The 17,031-nt window shown below is 44.1% G+C and overlaps 2 protein-coding genes across 2 annotated transcripts; one reads left to right on the forward strand and one right to left on the reverse strand.

Moving 5' to 3' along the window:
- Nucleotides 1-393: 393 nt before the first annotated feature.
- mfsd14a1 (major facilitator superfamily domain containing 14A 1) lies at nucleotides 394-9,653 on the reverse strand. Its single transcript, XM_080833152.1, has 12 exons — nucleotides 9,450-9,653; nucleotides 8,563-8,658; nucleotides 8,366-8,428; nucleotides 8,034-8,161; nucleotides 7,650-7,764; nucleotides 7,221-7,439; nucleotides 5,958-6,071; nucleotides 5,509-5,580; nucleotides 3,036-3,148; nucleotides 2,791-2,888; nucleotides 2,103-2,254; nucleotides 394-1,928 (listed from the first exon to the last, which is right to left on the reverse strand). Exons 1-12 carry the CDS (start codon nucleotides 9,528-9,530, stop codon nucleotides 1,719-1,721), a joined length of 1,461 nt encoding a protein of 486 aa, XP_080689278.1. The 5' UTR covers nucleotides 9,531-9,653; the 3' UTR covers nucleotides 394-1,718.
- Nucleotides 9,654-12,627: 2,974 nt separating this feature from the next.
- On the forward strand, nucleotides 12,628-14,489 carry rpp21 (ribonuclease P subunit p21). Its single transcript, XM_080831848.1, has 5 exons — nucleotides 12,628-12,756; nucleotides 13,051-13,151; nucleotides 13,236-13,318; nucleotides 13,607-13,741; nucleotides 13,995-14,489. The coding sequence occupies exons 1-5, from the start codon at nucleotides 12,700-12,702 to the stop codon at nucleotides 14,090-14,092; spliced, it is 474 nt and encodes a 157-aa protein (XP_080687974.1). The 5' UTR covers nucleotides 12,628-12,699; the 3' UTR covers nucleotides 14,093-14,489.
- The last annotated feature ends 2,542 nt before the right edge of the window (nucleotides 14,490-17,031 follow it).

The following is a 17,031-nucleotide window of genomic DNA, read 5'->3' on the forward strand; positions in this document are numbered from 1 at the left end:
CTAATGACTTGTACCGAGTACAACTGTGCGCATCTGAGAAGTGCTGGTGGTGGCTCTTCAGGACAGACTTAAGTTAGTCTGGCTGAGACTGAAGTCTATGTTTAGCCATGTCCTTTCTGAAGATCTTTTGCCTCAGTAAAGTCTGCCAGTAGATGTGTGTTGGCCAGTAGACGTGTGTGTGTGTGTGTGTGTGTGCGCTGGTGTTGGCCAGTAGAAATGTTTTGGCCTCAGTAAAGCTGGCTAGTAGACGTGTGTGTGCATGCTGGTGTTTGCCAGTAGATGTGTGTGTGCGCGCGCTGGTGTTGGCCAGTAGACGTGCCTGGGTAAGTGCAGGAACTCACACAGTGCAGCTTACATCAAAATATTCAACTTTATTGAAATGCATGTCCGCATACTTCCAAGATATTTACAGGTTCAGTCAAAGCCATTATGTTTAAAATGGAAATAAAAGGCAGCAAACTTATGACCACAGTACATAACAGAAAAACCAGCAACAAAAGCACACAGTTGGACATAACTCATGAAATCGCAATATATTACAGAGAAAAAAAAACTCTTAAATAAGTAAAACACATAGCTAAATATATCAGATAAATTCACACCTGTTATTAATTCCAAAGATCTTTAGTTATTTGGTCAAATGTCACGTTTTGCGAGGGTGACCACCAGGGGGCAGCAGTGATACTCCGAGGTCGCCCGTGACATACGCCTCGCAGCTCAGAGGACAATCTCTGAAACGTCAACATAAAGGCTCGGGGTGAACATCCAAAGGAAAGGGCCCCCCCCCCGCCCCCCCCTCGTCCACACAACTGCAGTGTGAAAGGAAAAAGGCACCGATAACTCTAAAGTGGGAGGAGTCGCAACACACAGGCCACAGGTTGGATATGAGCGCCAAGGTGCTTCTGGGGAAAAAATTCAACTTAAAACCAAACACAAATGGCAAATGGTCCATGCCCCCCACCCCCAAACCCCGGCTCACTGGGCTCTTAAGGCTTTTCAAAACAGGATCGAAGAACCAAGAGGAACCCCACCCGAAGAACCCCTGCACTGCCCCAGGCGGTACAGTTCTGCCAGGGTTCTGCTCTGCTCTGGACATTCTGTGTGTGACCCGACTCCATCACACACACACACACACACACACGCGCACACGCCCATGCACACACACACATGCATGCACATACACACACACACACACACACACACACACACACACACGCACGCACGCACGCTCCTGAGTCCCTGAGGGCTATATATCAGTGGAGAATCTCGTGACATGACCACATTTAAAAGGCGTGATGACCGCAAATAAAACATAAGAAAAGAGAAAAAAAAAAGAGCCGTTACAATAGTGCCTTTAAACACAACCGTCATTAAATATACGCTCCGCTATATACATCATTCACTTCATTAAAAAAGTGGTGCTCTGGTCATGATATAGCTCTGTGTTCTTCCACGCTGCCCCCCCCCACGCCTGCCGTCTCCCCCTCTGATCTCTCAGATAGCAGCACACAGGGGGCGGTCCTGCCCTGACCCAGCTGAGATTCGGCCCATCTGGGTATGGACAGGGCTGAAGTTGTCCCACCCCTCTAGCTGCTATCTGGTCCCTATCGTGCTGTTGGGTCCAGAGAAAGGATTGCCCCTATGGTGAGGACTGGGGTGTGTAATGGCATCTGGTTTTGGCTTGTGGGGGGGGGCGGGGGGGGGGGGGCAGGTTGTCGTCAGACGTTGGTGTCCTGCAGCAGGGGCTCCTTGGCCTCGCTTGGGGGCTGGGCGGGGTGGGGGTGGCTGTGGGGGGACGTGTGCTTCTTCCAGCTTCCCCCCCGCGACGGGCCCAGGTGAGGGTGCTCTGGGATGAACAGCGCCACCAGTAGGGCCAGCAGCACAGAGCACGCCCCAAACAGGAAGGGGGGCCCCGGGATTATGGAACTCTATAGGAGAGAGAACAATGGAGAGAATGATATGTGTGCCTGACTTGTTGGTGATGATGTTGGAGATGAAGAGTGTGTGTGTGTGTGTGTGTGTGTGTGTGTGTGTGTGTGTGTGTGTGTGTGTGTGTGTGTGTGTGTGTGTGTGTTGTTTGTGTTTGTGCGTGCACACCTCACCTCTTGGTGATGATGTGTGTGATGTGTGTCCAGGCCCTCATCTGGCGCCTCGTCCAGTTCCACATGGAAGATGTAAAAGATGAAGCCGTACAGGGCAGGACCCAAACCGTTACAGAGGCCGCGGATACCTGTGACCATCCCCTGGCCCACTCCTACACACACGCACACGCACACACACACAGAAACAAGCGCAGTTGTTACACAAACATGTATTCATATCTAACATTTGTGTTTGCACACACACATACACACACACACACACTAATGGTCAGTCGATTAATCTACATGAATAGAGATTTGATACATTTTTCATCTGAGGACTTGGTTTACCAATTTGAAGTCAGTCAACATTTTCACAGTTGTTTTCTTTTTAACCCAAAAACTGACATTTTTAAAAAATTTGTTATTATTATTAAATTGTGTTTTTTTATCAGATGCAAAACATTGATAACATGATATCGACATTATATATTGGCCATCGGCCACCCAGTTCTCTAAATATCTGCATCGGCCATTGAAACACCCATATCGGTCGACCACCAACAAACACACAGACACAGACACACAGACACACAGACACACACACAGACACACAGACACACACACACACACACACACACACACACACACACACACACACACAGAAACAAACAAACGCAAAGAGTATGTGTAGTGTGTGAGCAGTGACCTTGCTGGTCGGGTTCAGCTGTGCGGGACACCAGAGCGCTGACGGCAGGAAAGGTGATACTGGACATGGCGGCCACTGCCCCTGCAGCCCACATCATCCTGGAGGGGAATCAGAGCTGACTTTAATATAAAGCAACAGCAATCAGGGGTGACATTAATGGTTGTGAGTGTGTGTGTCTGTATATTCCTCACCAGGGTTTCAAGCTAGTTACACTGGGATAGTGTGTGTGTGTGTGTGTTACTCACCAGGGTTCACTGCCAAAGCCATACCAGGCCAGCTGCAGTATCTGGAAGCCCAGTCCGAGTAGGATGGTGTTCTTATTACCAATGGAGCGCATTAGCAGACTCAACACAACAGTCTGTCGATACACAAACACACACACACATATATGTAAACATTGCACCAAGGTTTAGAAACAGCTCAAAGATGATCTAGAGAAAGAGAGAACTACATTTCCAGTGTCATGACAAAGGGTCTGAATACTTCAGTGTGATATCAGTTTTTCCTGATACCTTTTACATTTAATGAATTTAATGATTAATTAATGAAAAATCCTGTTTTTGCTTTAGGGTCTTGAGTGTAAATTGATAAATAATTCATAAAAATAATGTAAACAATTTTAGAATTAGGCTGCAACATAACAAAAGGCAGAAAAAGTGAAAGGGTCTGAATATATACATTATATTATATATACTATTATATTTATATATTCAAGCAGTTCTAAACCATCCCACACTAGCCTCTTAACACCGCAATGACAGCACTGCCACAATGGCTTCAGATTATGTAGCAAACAGTGTTACTTGGGTGCTATGGTTGTGTAGTTGCTATGCTAGTTACCAAAAAGAAACATTTAAATAACCTTAAACGTTTTAAATGGCAGAATTCAATTTGCATGACATGATAGCTAGCTGATGTTACAGTCCTCAAAATTATAATAGGAATAGGGGAAAACCCTCAGGGTGCCTGTGCAGCTTTTAACACAAATTAATATTCACACATATTGAAATGAGTTCATATTAGCACACACTAGCAGCTGCCAACTCTGAAGATGGTTCGAGCTGTGTGTGAATAAAAACGTGTTGTTTTTACCTGATACATTAATAGGATTCTTATGTAAAAGAGGGAGAGGGACCGATTTTGTAGGTGTGTGTGTGTGTGTGTGTGTGCAGAGGCGGATCTTCCATTAGGCAAACCTAGGCAAGTGCCTAGGGCCCCAACCAAATCTGTCTTTATTAGGGGCCCCCAAAGCTGACCCCCCCAGCCATTACTTATGTAAAGTTTAAAAAAAAACACACATTTCTAGTAGAAAAAAATAACAAAAATATCAACATAACGCCGAACTAATGCCTAAATAATAATTTTCCAGCACACATGCTCCCCTCCATTGTGCATTGGACTAGTCCAGAATATGATCACGTAGTAACGCACGCAGCGCGAAATAACGTTACTTCAAACCAAAGCAGAGGGATCCCTAGAAAGGTTGCACCTGTTGCAAAGCAATAAACCTCCAGAACAATAGGTAATTTGCTTGGCAGATAGAAAACAGTTTCCCTAACAGAAAGTCTGAAGCTTGAAGTTATTTTCAAACCTTTACTTGGGTAGCACTGTAAAACTGAGCAGACATGCAGAATACATTTTAGTAATCTCATCTCGTAACATTCGTTTCACATAGCATTGCGTGATTAAACTGTGATAGAAAATACGTTAGCTTAATACTAACGTATAGGGGAAATTACAGAGACTGCGCTAGGTATTAGCATCAATTAATTCACGTTAATGTTTTTGTATATGAGCCTGACATTTGCTCGGCAGATAGATAACAGGTTCTGTAACAGATACACTGCCGAAATTGACGGCACGAACGACTGGAAAAATGTATCAGCCTTCCTAAAAGAACACGAGAAGTCTGCTGATCACCTCGCAAATATGGCTGTTTGGCGAACGCTTCAGCAACGGCTCCAAACAGGTAAAGCCATAGATCATGTAAATCAAGAGCTGTTTGTTAACGAAGTAAACAAATGGAGAGAGATCTTGAAACGTCTGATCGCCATTATTATACACTTGGCCGAGCGCAACTTAGCTTGTCACTCACTCACTCACTCACACTGAACCACTGCTTTGCCTGTCTCTCACTCACACACACAGCCACTGTTATTCCTGTCCACACACAAAATCTTTTCATTGGTCCTGTTTAAATGTAAATGGTGGTTTTCATAGACTCATATCCATTTTGTATTTTAGTTCTGTTAAGTGCAAGATCATTTTGTATCTCTGGCAGAGAATGGAAATTCTAATCTCTCTCTCTCTCTCGTTTGATCTGAGTAATAAACATGTAATTTTGGCAAAGGCTGGAGAAATCTGAAACTGATTTTACTGTGGAGAGTTGAGTGGCAGTGCACTATGGGTTTATTGCGATTCTAAGAGTATTGGGATGGTTATTTGTTTTGTGTACGTGTTTCAAAAATGAGGGCCCCATGTCTATATTTTGCCTAGGGCCCCAAAATGGCTAGATCCGCCCCTGTGTGTGTGTGTGTGTGTGTGTGTGTGTGTGTGTGTGTGTGTGTGTGTGTGTGTGTACGCACGAATATTAACTGCAAGGCCGCAGATTTTTTTTTTTTTATGGGAAATTGCAGTACCAAGGCATTACCAAACACATTAAATACAAGCTGTTACCAAACACATTAAATACAAGTCACCACCAACTTTGGCCCTCACCTGTGCCACAATGGACAGCAGACCCAGAACAGCGATAAAGGCAGCCACGCTCTCCGGAGAGAAGTCCATGATCTGAAACACACCCTAGACGGTCAGCATGGTCCACAGCTACACACAGAACGCACCACACAGCACGCACTTACAGTGAAGCTCAATGGAAATGCACCACACAGCAAACACCTTACAGCAAGGCTCAATGGTAAAGGAATGCACCAAACAGCACGCACCTTATAGGGAAGCTCAATGGTAAAGGAGTTCAACGTTTTGCAAGACACAATGGCAACACAAAGCTGAAAGCCACAATGTTGCCAAATTAGAGCTTCTCCTTTATCACATCCACTGCCTTTCCATTGAACTCCCCTGTAAGGTGTGTACTGTGTGTATGTGGTGTAAAGTGTGTGTATGTGGTGTGTGTATGTGGTGTGAGAAGTGTATAGGATCGAGATTACCTGTCGCAGGTAGAGGAAGAAGCTGGAATACTGGCCGGCCTCAGGTAGGTAAGACAGGAATACTGTTATACAGATAAGCAGCACTGTGGAGTCCTGGCCCACTTTTCTCAGAGACTGCATACAGGAGAGAAGAGAGGTTAGACAGACAGACAGACAACTAGGAGAGAAGTGAGGTTAGACAGACAGGAGATACAAGAGAAATCATACAGACAGACAGACAGACAGCAGAGGGATGGCCAACCTTCTTCTTCTTTCCTGTACTTAAACATCAGGGGTCTCATGTACAAAGCCTTGTGTAGAATTCATACTAAAACATATCGTATACAAAACCCTGTGTAGAATTTATACTTAAAACATATTGTATGTACAAAACTCTGTGTAGAATTTATACTAAAACATAGCGTATGTACAAAGCCTTTCTGTAGAATTCATACTAAAACATAGCGTATGTACAAAACCTTGTGTAGAATAACATAGCGTATGTTCAATGCGACCCTTAGTCCCAAACAACAGAACACTTGTTTAAATGATATGACTACGTGTACATGCTTTCAATACCAGGAGTCGCATCCCTCCTCATTTATCCGACCAGGAGTGGCATCACTCTCCATTCCATAGACCAGGGGTCGCAAAAATCCACATTTATCCAACCAGGAGTCGCATTGTTCCCCATTCTACCGACCAGGAGTCATACCACTCCACATTTATCTGTACAGGAGTCGCATCACTCCTCATTCCACAGTCCAGGAGTCGCATCACTCTCATTCGCTCCCCATTCTACACTAAGCTCCCCTTTTACAACAAACAATACCTGCACCCATCATCAAACAATAACGCCAGAGCCCCATGACACTAAACACTCAACATAGCCTAGGGCCACACACACACACACACACACACACACACACACACACACACACACACACACCTCATCTCACCAGATCTAATGTCAGCTACACAACGCACAAAACCAGTCGAGTACCACGAACACTTCACCAGACACACACACACATATACACAGTCATGAACACTACACACATATACACAGTCATGAACACTACACACACACACACACACACAGTCACGAACACTACACACACAGTCATGAACCATGTTTCTCTCACGAACCATGTTTTTCTCTCTCTCTCTCTCTCTCTCTCTCTCTCTCTCTCACTGTCACTGTCACTGTCACTGTCACTGTCACTGTCACTGTCACGCACAGAAAATGTGAATGTAGTTGTCAGAGCCTATTGGGGTACTCACGGCGAAAGGGTCGGCCTGCTCCCAAGAGATGGGTGCCCCCCACGAGGCGGGCCTCATCTTCTCCGGCAGCGACTCGGGCACAGCAACCAGGATGAAGCAGATGTCAAGCATGGCGATGGCTGAGGCCAACACTACCACCAGGCTGTCGCCATACACGCGGCCCAGGTATGCGCCGATCGCCGGGCTCGTCACTAGACTTGCAGCGAAGGTGGCAGACACCTGCCCCACACACGCACACAGACACACACACGCTGTCAGGAGTCATGAATCTGAATAGGAGTGTAATAAATGCTGAGATGCTGAACTCACCAGGCCGTGGGCCATGCTTCTCTCATGTGTGCGTGTGTGTGTGTGTTTGTGTGTCTGTGTGTACATGTGTGTGTGTGTGTGTATGTGTAATCAGACACACCAGGCTGGATCTGAACTCACCAAGCCGTAGGCCATGCTTCTCTCATGCTCCTGAGTGATGTCAGCCACATAGGCAAAAACCACAGAGAACGTGACCGCGAACACGCCTGACACGGAGATCACCGCAAAGTACCACCTGAAACACACACATACACACACACATACACAACATGAGAAGACACACAGGTAAGGACCATGTCTGTGCATCACTCTCTGACACATCAACCTGCTACATAATGCCTCACAAAACACATCCAGCCCTCTGTATCAGACTGGTCTGTCTGATTGCACATTAACATCCCCGCACACACACACACACACACACACACACACACACACACACACACACACACACACACACACACACAGTGGAGGTCAGTGTTAGGTAGCAGTGCGGTGACATACCAGGGGCTGATCTTCATAAGAGGAATGGGGGCGCAGGTGAAGAACACGGTGAGAAGAAGGAAGGACTTGCGCCCCCAAACGTCTGAGAGGGCTCCAATCAGAGGAGCGCTCAGGAATGACAGCAGACCCTGCAGGAGGGCACAAACACACACGTGCAGGAGGACACACACACACAGGAGGGCACACACACACAGGAGGACACACACACACACAAACACATGAGCAGAGGAATGCACAAGCACAAAGAGAACTAGTGACTAACAACAATTACACAGTAGATTTTTTTTTTGATTTTTGATTTGGGTGAACAGCCGCAGTCATGGGATGCCTACCTTAACTCCCTGAATCAGGCCATTCATTAGAAACGTGTGCTTTGGGAAGGTCTCATGAAGAACCTAAGGGAAGAGCACATCACATCAGTCGGACCACATTCCTCACAACCCAGACATATATGACAAGTCTATATATTTGAGAGTCTTGGTCAAATATTTCTGGCTGAAAGGGTGTTTCTGTTGACACTTTAACTTACCACCAACGTGGGCGCGGTAAGGAGGCCCCAGGCGAAGAACTCCAAAAAGATGACGATGACTGCATGGTAAACACTGGGAGCCCCGAAGCCTTGTGACTACAAAAATAAGCGGTGAGACAAACGCAAACAACATTCAAGAGATATATTCTTAACAAATGCTTATGGAAGTGTCTCTGTAGAAACTGCACTGATAACTGAACGAGCTTATTAGCGAAATCAAATAGGTATAATATAGTCCAAACAAAACCAGAACAATTATTTTGTTGAATACATCACTGACAATCGTTCTCGGTTTGCTATTTAAACAAATATATATCCTAGATGTCGACATTGGTTAAGCCATAGGTTTAGCCTGTGTTCACATGCTAGCATACTGCTGAATCTGACAAAAACAGTTAACTGGCCCAATTGGTTAAAATCAGTTAACATGTTAAACGGCTCAGCAATCACCCAAGATGCTCCGAATCGAACCTTCCCAAGTGCAGAGACCGGAGGTGTTTTGGTCACACACTTTGGCCAACAGTAACCTACTTCCCTAGTTTAGGGTTGCGGTGACAGCCTGTCTGATGCATCCCTGAATAATGACACCCTGTACTGTCCAGGTAGCAGGCAAGTGTTGGCTCGCGTATGTTAACTGCTGGCCCAGTTGACATCTGGTGTTTGTTGTGAAGAAACCTGTGGCTACAGCGTGGAGCGGGGGGAGGGAAGGAACCAGACAAACTTCCACACAATGATTAAGCGCTGGATACTTTATGTTCAGCGATAGCGCTAACAATCCAGTCTGAGACATAGTTGCTAAATACGACAACGAGTTATCATAACGGCTTGGTCTCACTTTTTTCCTTTACGTAATCGAAACAGAAAGTGCTTTCGAATCGAGTACTCACTGTCCCTCCATCCTTGATGATGATTTTTTTAGCCAGCAGAAGACTGCGATTTGCCCGTTTCTTCTTTTTGCTCTGTGTCATATTACCATTCTAATACTTCGTTTTAGAAATTCTACTTGAATTGTTACTATGGCGAAACATCCGTTAATTGGATCCTTGTGTATCTTAAAAGGCGTCAGGTAGATTATATCATGAAATGATTTTTTTGCTGTTCAGATCCTCTCCAGCCATTCACCTACTCGCCGCCATCTTCACAAAATCAAACAGCTCGGGAACGTCATGACGTCGTATCATACGATTTTGGTCGTCTGTAATACGTCACATACCCCGCCCACTTGTTCTATTTTGACTACCTGTTACAGTTGTAGTTCGAGCAAAAAGAGTTGCATTCTAAGTATACTACAAAACGCCGCCATATTTTGCCCATATATGGAGTGCCGTGCCAATATTCCTCATGGGGCAATAACATAGGGATTTTGAATGGCCGCGCCTACCAAGCTCTGGTGGTTAACTGGAAATGCTCCCGTTTTGTCCTACATACTTTTGCGTCTGACTAAAATGAGGCTCCAGTAATCATCCAGTTCCTTGCAAAATAACCTCATAGGGTTATGAAATTTGTTGCAGACTCTTTGAAACAGCTTTCTTTTATCTACAGGTTACATCGGCGTTGGTGGTATAGTGGTGAGCATAGCTGCCTTCCAAGCAGTTGACCCGGGTTCGATTCCCGGCCAACGCAGATCCTTTTTCCCCTGTAAGAATTCCCAAAACGTATCCTCTGCTCTCATGCCTCCCCCGCCAACACACACACACGATATGTAGATAAAGCAAGTATGTGGATATGTGGATGTCAGGCAATGTGAACTGGTAGGGTATAACATCTCATACTGGAGGTAGGAGTTATTTTTATAACGGTGGGCCATCATTTTTCAGGCCCAGCAAGATCTTTTTCATTACAAAATCACCTCAGAGCGGTGTACGTTACTCCTGAGTTACAGTTACTAAACTTCACATAGCAGGTGAGAGATGGTGAAGCGGGACCCAGAAATGGCAGAGGTTTACACTTCAGTTAAGGGTTAAATGGGAGAGAGAGTGGAGAGTTGTTTCTGAGTAACTTAGGAAATTCAAGAGAATCTAAGAAGAAACTAAGAGACATGGGAGCCCACCCAGAGATAGGGACGTATGCTTATTCAATTCAATTCAATTCAATTCAATTCAATTCAATTCAATTCAATTCAATTCAATTCAATTTTATTTGTATAGCGCCATAACAATACAATTATCTCTAGGCGCTTAACAGAGCCCAGAGCCTAAACCCCCTTAGTGCATGCACAATGGCAACAGGGGCAAGGAAAAACTCCCTGTTAGGCAGGAAGAAACTTTAGGCAGAACCACGGCACATAAGGGGGGACCTATCTGTTTGAGGTCGGCCGGGTAGAGACAGGAAGGTGGGAAGGGGGGAAGGGGGGAAGGGGGGAAGGGGGAGGGCTGTGTGGCAGAAGGGGAAAGGAAGCAACAGGGGTTATACACAGCCAGCATTTGGTCGCTGGACATAGTATGTATACAGACATCCGGTGGTAAATACATGATACAGGCAAGACCAGATTACTGTACCAATAGAGTTACTGTTACAGCGGTAAGGGATGTAGGGACAGAGAAACATTTCAGAGGTGGCAATAATGTATATTGTATATAAATACTAGCATAGGGTATTAGTAGGTGTACGGCAATGCAGTGGCGGTGGGTGCGATTGGCCGAGGGTTACTCCAGGTAGACCAGGTGGAGAGACTACCGCAGCGTCCCATAGCGGAGATAGTCTTGATTAGTAGGGAAAGAAAAGGGAAAGAAAAGGAAGAAAGTGAGTGGGTAGAGTTCAGCTGTCCATGTGCGTAGATGCGGAGTGGTGGGGGTGAGGATTAATAGTTCCACTTCCATCAGCGATTGGAACATGCTATAAGGGAGAGAGGACATTTATGTTTGTAGACATCAATTTCAGAAACAGATAGGGAGATGGGTAGTAGATTTAACAGTAGGCAATATGGCTATGTTATCAGTGTTATTATAGGCGTAAGCAATATGATATCGAAGGAGAGAGAGAGAGAGAGAGAGAAAGAGAAAGGGAGAAGATATGTTTAGTAATGCTGGCATTTGTTATTCAGTTTGGTATACTTATGGAGATATCAGTCGTAAGTTTTCTTTTTTAGTCCTGGTGAGTGAGGACAGCTGCATGTCACACCCGAGATCTGTAGCACTCTTTCACAGTGCAACATACACTGCCTGCAACTTGCAACCTGCACACACACAGATGAAATATATATATATTTTTTTTTTTTGCTAGCGCAGCAGGTGATGGGTTTGTCGACGCAATTACTTTTGGCTAGGATGCACTAAAGAGGAATGTCTTTAGCCTTGATTTGAATATAGGTATGGTGTCTGGATCTCGGATGGAGGCAGGGAGATTATTCCAGAGGAGGGGGGCTCGGTAGCTTAAGGCTCTGCCTCCTATTGGGGTTTTTGATATTCTTGGAATTACCAGGAGGCCTGCACACTGGGAATGGAGCAGCCTTTGAGGGCAATAGGGGACGACTAATTCCTTGAGGTAGTTTGGAGCCAGGTCGTTTAGGGCTTTATATGTTAGCAGGAGTAGGCCTACTTTGAAATCGATTCTGACGGGGAGCCAATGCAAAGAGGCGAGTACCGGTGAGATGTGTTCATACTTTTTAGTTATGGTGAGTGTACGAGCAGCAGCGTTCTGTATAAGTTGGAGGCTCTTTATTGTGTTGATGCTGCATCCGGACAGGAGAGCATTACAGTAATCGAGGCGGGAAGTAATAAAGGCGTGGATTAGTTTTTCTGCATCTTGGAGGGATAGGACCTTTCTAATTTTGGCAATATTGCGTAAATGAAAAAAACATGTTTTGAGATCTGTTTTATGTGTGAGTCAAGTATAACATAATAGTACCGAGTAAACTCAACTGCTATATTATATTAAACTCTATTCCAATCTATAATCGTAGCATACTAGCAGATCAATGTACAGTTCGGCTGTTATATTTCACGTCCGCTAGGTGGCGATATCATACTGATTGTTGGTAACCTGACTTTGAGAATTACAAGAAGAAGACTTTAGACATGAGGAAGTCATTTGCTGTTTTGCTGTATGCTGACTGTGCGCGCTAGACGGCCCGATTGCCCAAGTTCAGAGTAAGCAGAGTTGTTTACGGTCTGCTGTTGTGACAGTCATAAGTTAGATATGGCGGGAAGTATCAAAGACAAGGAAGCTTTTCAGAGACTGAATTTCCTGTACCAAGTAAGTTTTTGGCTTGAAACAAGCCTAGACAGCTGGATAGCTCGCTATATTCTATTCTTTATTCTTTCTATGTCGTTTTATAAGCAGTATTTATTGTTACACCAGGTTTTTAATGCTCTTAGCTTGATTTTTCTCTCCCTTGTACGTCGCTTTGGACAAAAGCGTCTGCTAAATGACTAAATGTAAATGTAAATATTCTGATACAACCCAGAGACAAAACGCATGTTCATACGAGGAGTAACGTTAGCCTAAACGGGATGACTGTATTGTAGTGACGTGTATTACCTCTTGCAGGCTGCACACTGCGTTTTGGCTGAAAGTCCTGACAATGCAGAACTTGCTCGTTTCTACTGTTTCACCCAGAAAACCATCGCACGCCGGCTTGTTCTTAGACAGTGAGTAAAACAATATAATTAAAAAACTTTCGATGCTCTTTGATGACTTCATAGATAACAGATTTCTCCCACATTTTCACACAGAGATCCTTCAGTGAAGAGAACCATTTGTAAAAGATGCTGCGGTTTATTGGTGGCTGGGGTGACTGGAGCCCTCAGACAGAGAAGTAAGGATGTCCATCCATTAGTTTTCATGGGCTTTGATAACCACCACTGGCAGGATAGACTTCAGTGCCCAACTGTATGACAACAAGACAGCATCAAATATAATTTCTACAGACGTGTGAGATGAGTTTGGATGTCATAAAGAACAGGATGCATGTAGTAATGTGTCTCTACTTGGTGTAGAGCGTAAAGGAAATGACAATGCTGCAGTGACTGAGCTGTATGAGATGTAATTGGATGTCATAAAGGACAGGATATAATATGTTATAATGTGTCTTTACTTGGCGTAGAACGTAAAGGAAAGCAGAGGGTGACCGTGCTGCGCTGTCTGAGCTGTGGCCAGACGAGGAAGCTGCCCAATAACCCGGACCACGTCCTGTGGGTGGACCAACCAGAGGCTCTGCTGGAGAACCAGCCACAGCAAGGTGAGAGTCCCTCTCCGTGACTTTCAGTCACATCAGTGCTGTTTAGCCCAGCTGTTACTTTACACCATGGGTGGTCTGTGCGTTATTCTGGTTGTTCGTCATTAGTGCTTGTATCATGTGTCATCTCTGCATTAAGGTTTTAGCGCGTGGAGAGGGGGGCTGAGTGTGTGGAGAGGGGGGTTGAGCGTGTGGAGAGGGGGGTTGAGCGTGTGGAGAGGGCTGCTCATTGCAGATATGATCTTTTCATCCACAGAGGAGACCTCAGGCCAGAAGAGCGGAGCTCCAGTTAACCCGACCTCCGGACGCTCTAAATGGAAAAACCCAGCCATAACCGTGAAGCCAGACGCCTGAGGTCCGTCTCTGTGAACCCAATGGTCCCTACAGACTGATTGTTGCCACCGGTGTGGTACTGTTCCTGGAACAGAGAACGGCCTTGAAGGAGAGAAGTTGTCAGTCTGTGAGACTAAGGACTGTCAGGAGCTGAGCTGTAAACAGGGGTCTTAATTGATGGTCTATTATTCAGGGTTGCTGAGCATGGTCTAGTTTACATTTAGTCTGTGATATGACAGGCCAGCAATGACACCAGTGGTGTAATTTCATTGTGATATAAATAAACACATTTATTTGATTGTATATTTGAAATCTGTGTAGGATTATAGTTTATATTTATCATTTGCAGTTTCTGATTCCAAATGTTCCAAGACATCTAAATCATAAACTATGAGTATCATTATCAAGATATTTAAATATCAACCAGATGTTCACTATCTGTTGTTTGCTCTTGCAATACAGAATAAAAATTGAAAAATTAAAAAATTATCTCTTGAGTCCTTTGTACATCTCTAACCCATTCCAGTCACCAGACAGCAGAACGGGCACTTAGACCAGCGACGATGGAGAGAACATGTCTGACACACACACACACACACACACACACACACACACACACACACACACACACACACACACACACACACACACACACACACACACACACACAGAGTGTGTCAGTCAGTGCATGATTCCACGTCAGGGGGACAGATGTATGTTTGTGTGTTGAGGCTGAGGAGGTGTGTTGATCTATGCGTGGGACAAATGGCTGTTAAACTGTGTGTATTTTGGGCTGATGCCCCCAACACTCCCCTTATTCCAACTGTGTCCAGTGAAGGACTTGTACTTCTTAATGGACCAACTCCACTACGTTTTACTAATTAGCAATGTTTATATTATTTAAAAACAAGGGTAACAAGTCAACACAGCAATATTATGGTGAGGCTAAAGTTTAACAGGCACATGCTCATTACTGTGTGGGAAACGTATCACTCCCCTCCAGGAAAGACGCAAGGCCAAAGTTCTTCATTTACTGATGGATTTATTTCTCTCTTTAATTCATTTGAAATCCAACGTCGAACTGGTTAAAAGCAGTAAAAACACAATCAACAGACAATCAAACCAAACAATCAAACCCAAAGAAATCAGAGAAATAAAGCGTCATAAATAGACAAACATACCTCGTTGGCTGCATAACGATTGAGAGGGGAAATGAGGCAAGGTAAACGTAATCACACTCATCAGCTTGGGCTCAGCGGTATACTACCATGACCGCGAGCCGGCGTCTCAGGTCTAGTCAGGTACAATGTATGCTACCATAATAAAGGTGTGTGTGTGAACCCTGACCCCCATGACCTCACTTCCTACGAAACTAAACCCAATCATGAGACAGACTAAAGGTAAAACAAACTTATCAAAATGAAAATAATCACCACAAACAAAACTTAAACAAAAATAAACCAAACAAAATCTTAACAGTTACAAAACGTATCCAATGGAAGGTGAAAGTCTGTAAGTATCTAAGTATCCTCACACAGTAACAGTGACATCCGTGACTGAAACAGTAATTAAATTGTCTTAAGGCACTTTAGAGCAAGCACAATGGCGACAGGGGCAAGAAAAACCTCCTGGCAGAAACCTTAAGCAGAACTGCGTCACATAAGGGTTGACCCATCTGCTGGGGTGGCGGGATAGAATAGCAGTGCACAACTGAAAGGCAACAGCCCAACACATAGAACAATAATATTGGCAATATATATGGTCATTATTTAAACAGCATACGAACACTGTTTAGCATAAAATGGCTTCATGATAGCCACAGTTAAAAATCATATTTACACAATTACAAGTGCTCTATTACAGGTTTTTACGATTGCTGAAACACATTTCTTGAAACAGTCACCCATTTTCTCAAAACTGTTACCTCAAAATCTCATCTTGAGGCACTATTTACAAAACCTTTGAATCCTCTTGCAAAATGAAACTTTCGCCTCAAAACAGTTTTACCTGTGCTCAAAATCAAACACTGCTCTCAAATCATAAACAAAGTGATCAAAATGATATACACTTTCAAGCAGTCAGTAAACAATACACCAAAAAATAGAAAACACATTGTTCAAAACATATAGTTCTCAAGGAGAAGTACATTTTTAATCTCAAAACAAATTTCATATTGATGTGGCGAGAATAGGATCTCACTACACATTTTCTTTCAATCAGAAGACCAGAGGCAGGATGTAGAAATCTGGAGGTTTATTATTGTAATCAATAAGCTACAATAAGGAGATGGTCCATGGATTAGCTCGATCTCATTGTATGAATGGTCTGCAGGCCATTTTAAGGCCTGTCAATTGTGGGGTGTGTTCTATCTGGTTGTCTGCCAAAACCAATCAGAAATAACTATTCCCTCTTCTCTAACTTCTCTGAAACCTCCTAGGTGTGTGTGTGTGTGTGTCGTGACAGGCACCCCCTGGGACCCCCTCCTTTCTTGGAATGTGCCTGTGTAGTAACTTTATTGCTCCCTCTAACATCAGTGAATCATTTCTATGGCTGAGTCACTGTTTTCCCAACTAGTCTGCCTTCCCTAAGTGAGACTTTCATACAGATGAGTTAATCCATGTTCATCTAAACATAAAATAGATCCCACAATATTTATCCATCATCTTTTGATGAATGAAAACATGTTCTCTCATAGTAGCTAAAAATGTATCAGAAATGACTACTCTGCTTTGCTCTAACTTTTGTTGGTTCTTTCTCCTCCTTGTACCCCTATAGTAGGCTACTGTACCCTGCATCTCACTTCTCACATCTCACTCTTGTTGATATGAACCTGCAACCAGTCAAAATCTATTGAGCAATAAGTACTGTTACTGTAGCAAATAGAAAGCACAATGTTCAGGGCCATACAACTTGTTTATTGTACATTATACAGCCTACAATGCACTACTACAGTATACATT

This window comes from Sprattus sprattus (genome assembly GCF_963457725.1).
Source record: "Sprattus sprattus genome assembly, chromosome: 2".
Classification (NCBI taxonomy): Eukaryota; Metazoa; Chordata; class Actinopteri; order Clupeiformes; family Clupeidae; genus Sprattus; species Sprattus sprattus.

Bases quoted from the DNA above. Each gene is read 5' to 3' on its own strand.
- mfsd14a1 (XM_080833152.1), bottom strand. From the start codon at position 9,530: ATGACACAGAGCAAAAAGAAGAAACGGGCAAATCGCAGTCTTCTGCTG. The intron at 8,429-8,562 runs GTAAGTTAAAGT...CTCTTCCCTTAG, and splicing joins TTACCGCGCCCACGTTGGTG to GTTCTTCATGAGACCTTCCC. The intron at 3,149-5,508 runs GTGAGGGCCAAA...GTGTATCGACAG, and splicing joins TGCTGTCCATTGTGGCACAG to ACTGTTGTGTTGAGTCTGCT.
- rpp21 (XM_080831848.1), top strand. From the start codon at position 12,700: ATGGCGGGAAGTATCAAAGACAAGGAAGCTTTTCAGAGACTGAATTTC. The intron at 13,152-13,235 runs GTGAGTAAAACA...ATTTTCACACAG, and splicing joins CGCCGGCTTGTTCTTAGACA to AGATCCTTCAGTGAAGAGAA. The intron at 13,742-13,994 runs GTGAGAGTCCCT...TTTCATCCACAG, and splicing joins GGAGAACCAGCCACAGCAAG to AGGAGACCTCAGGCCAGAAG.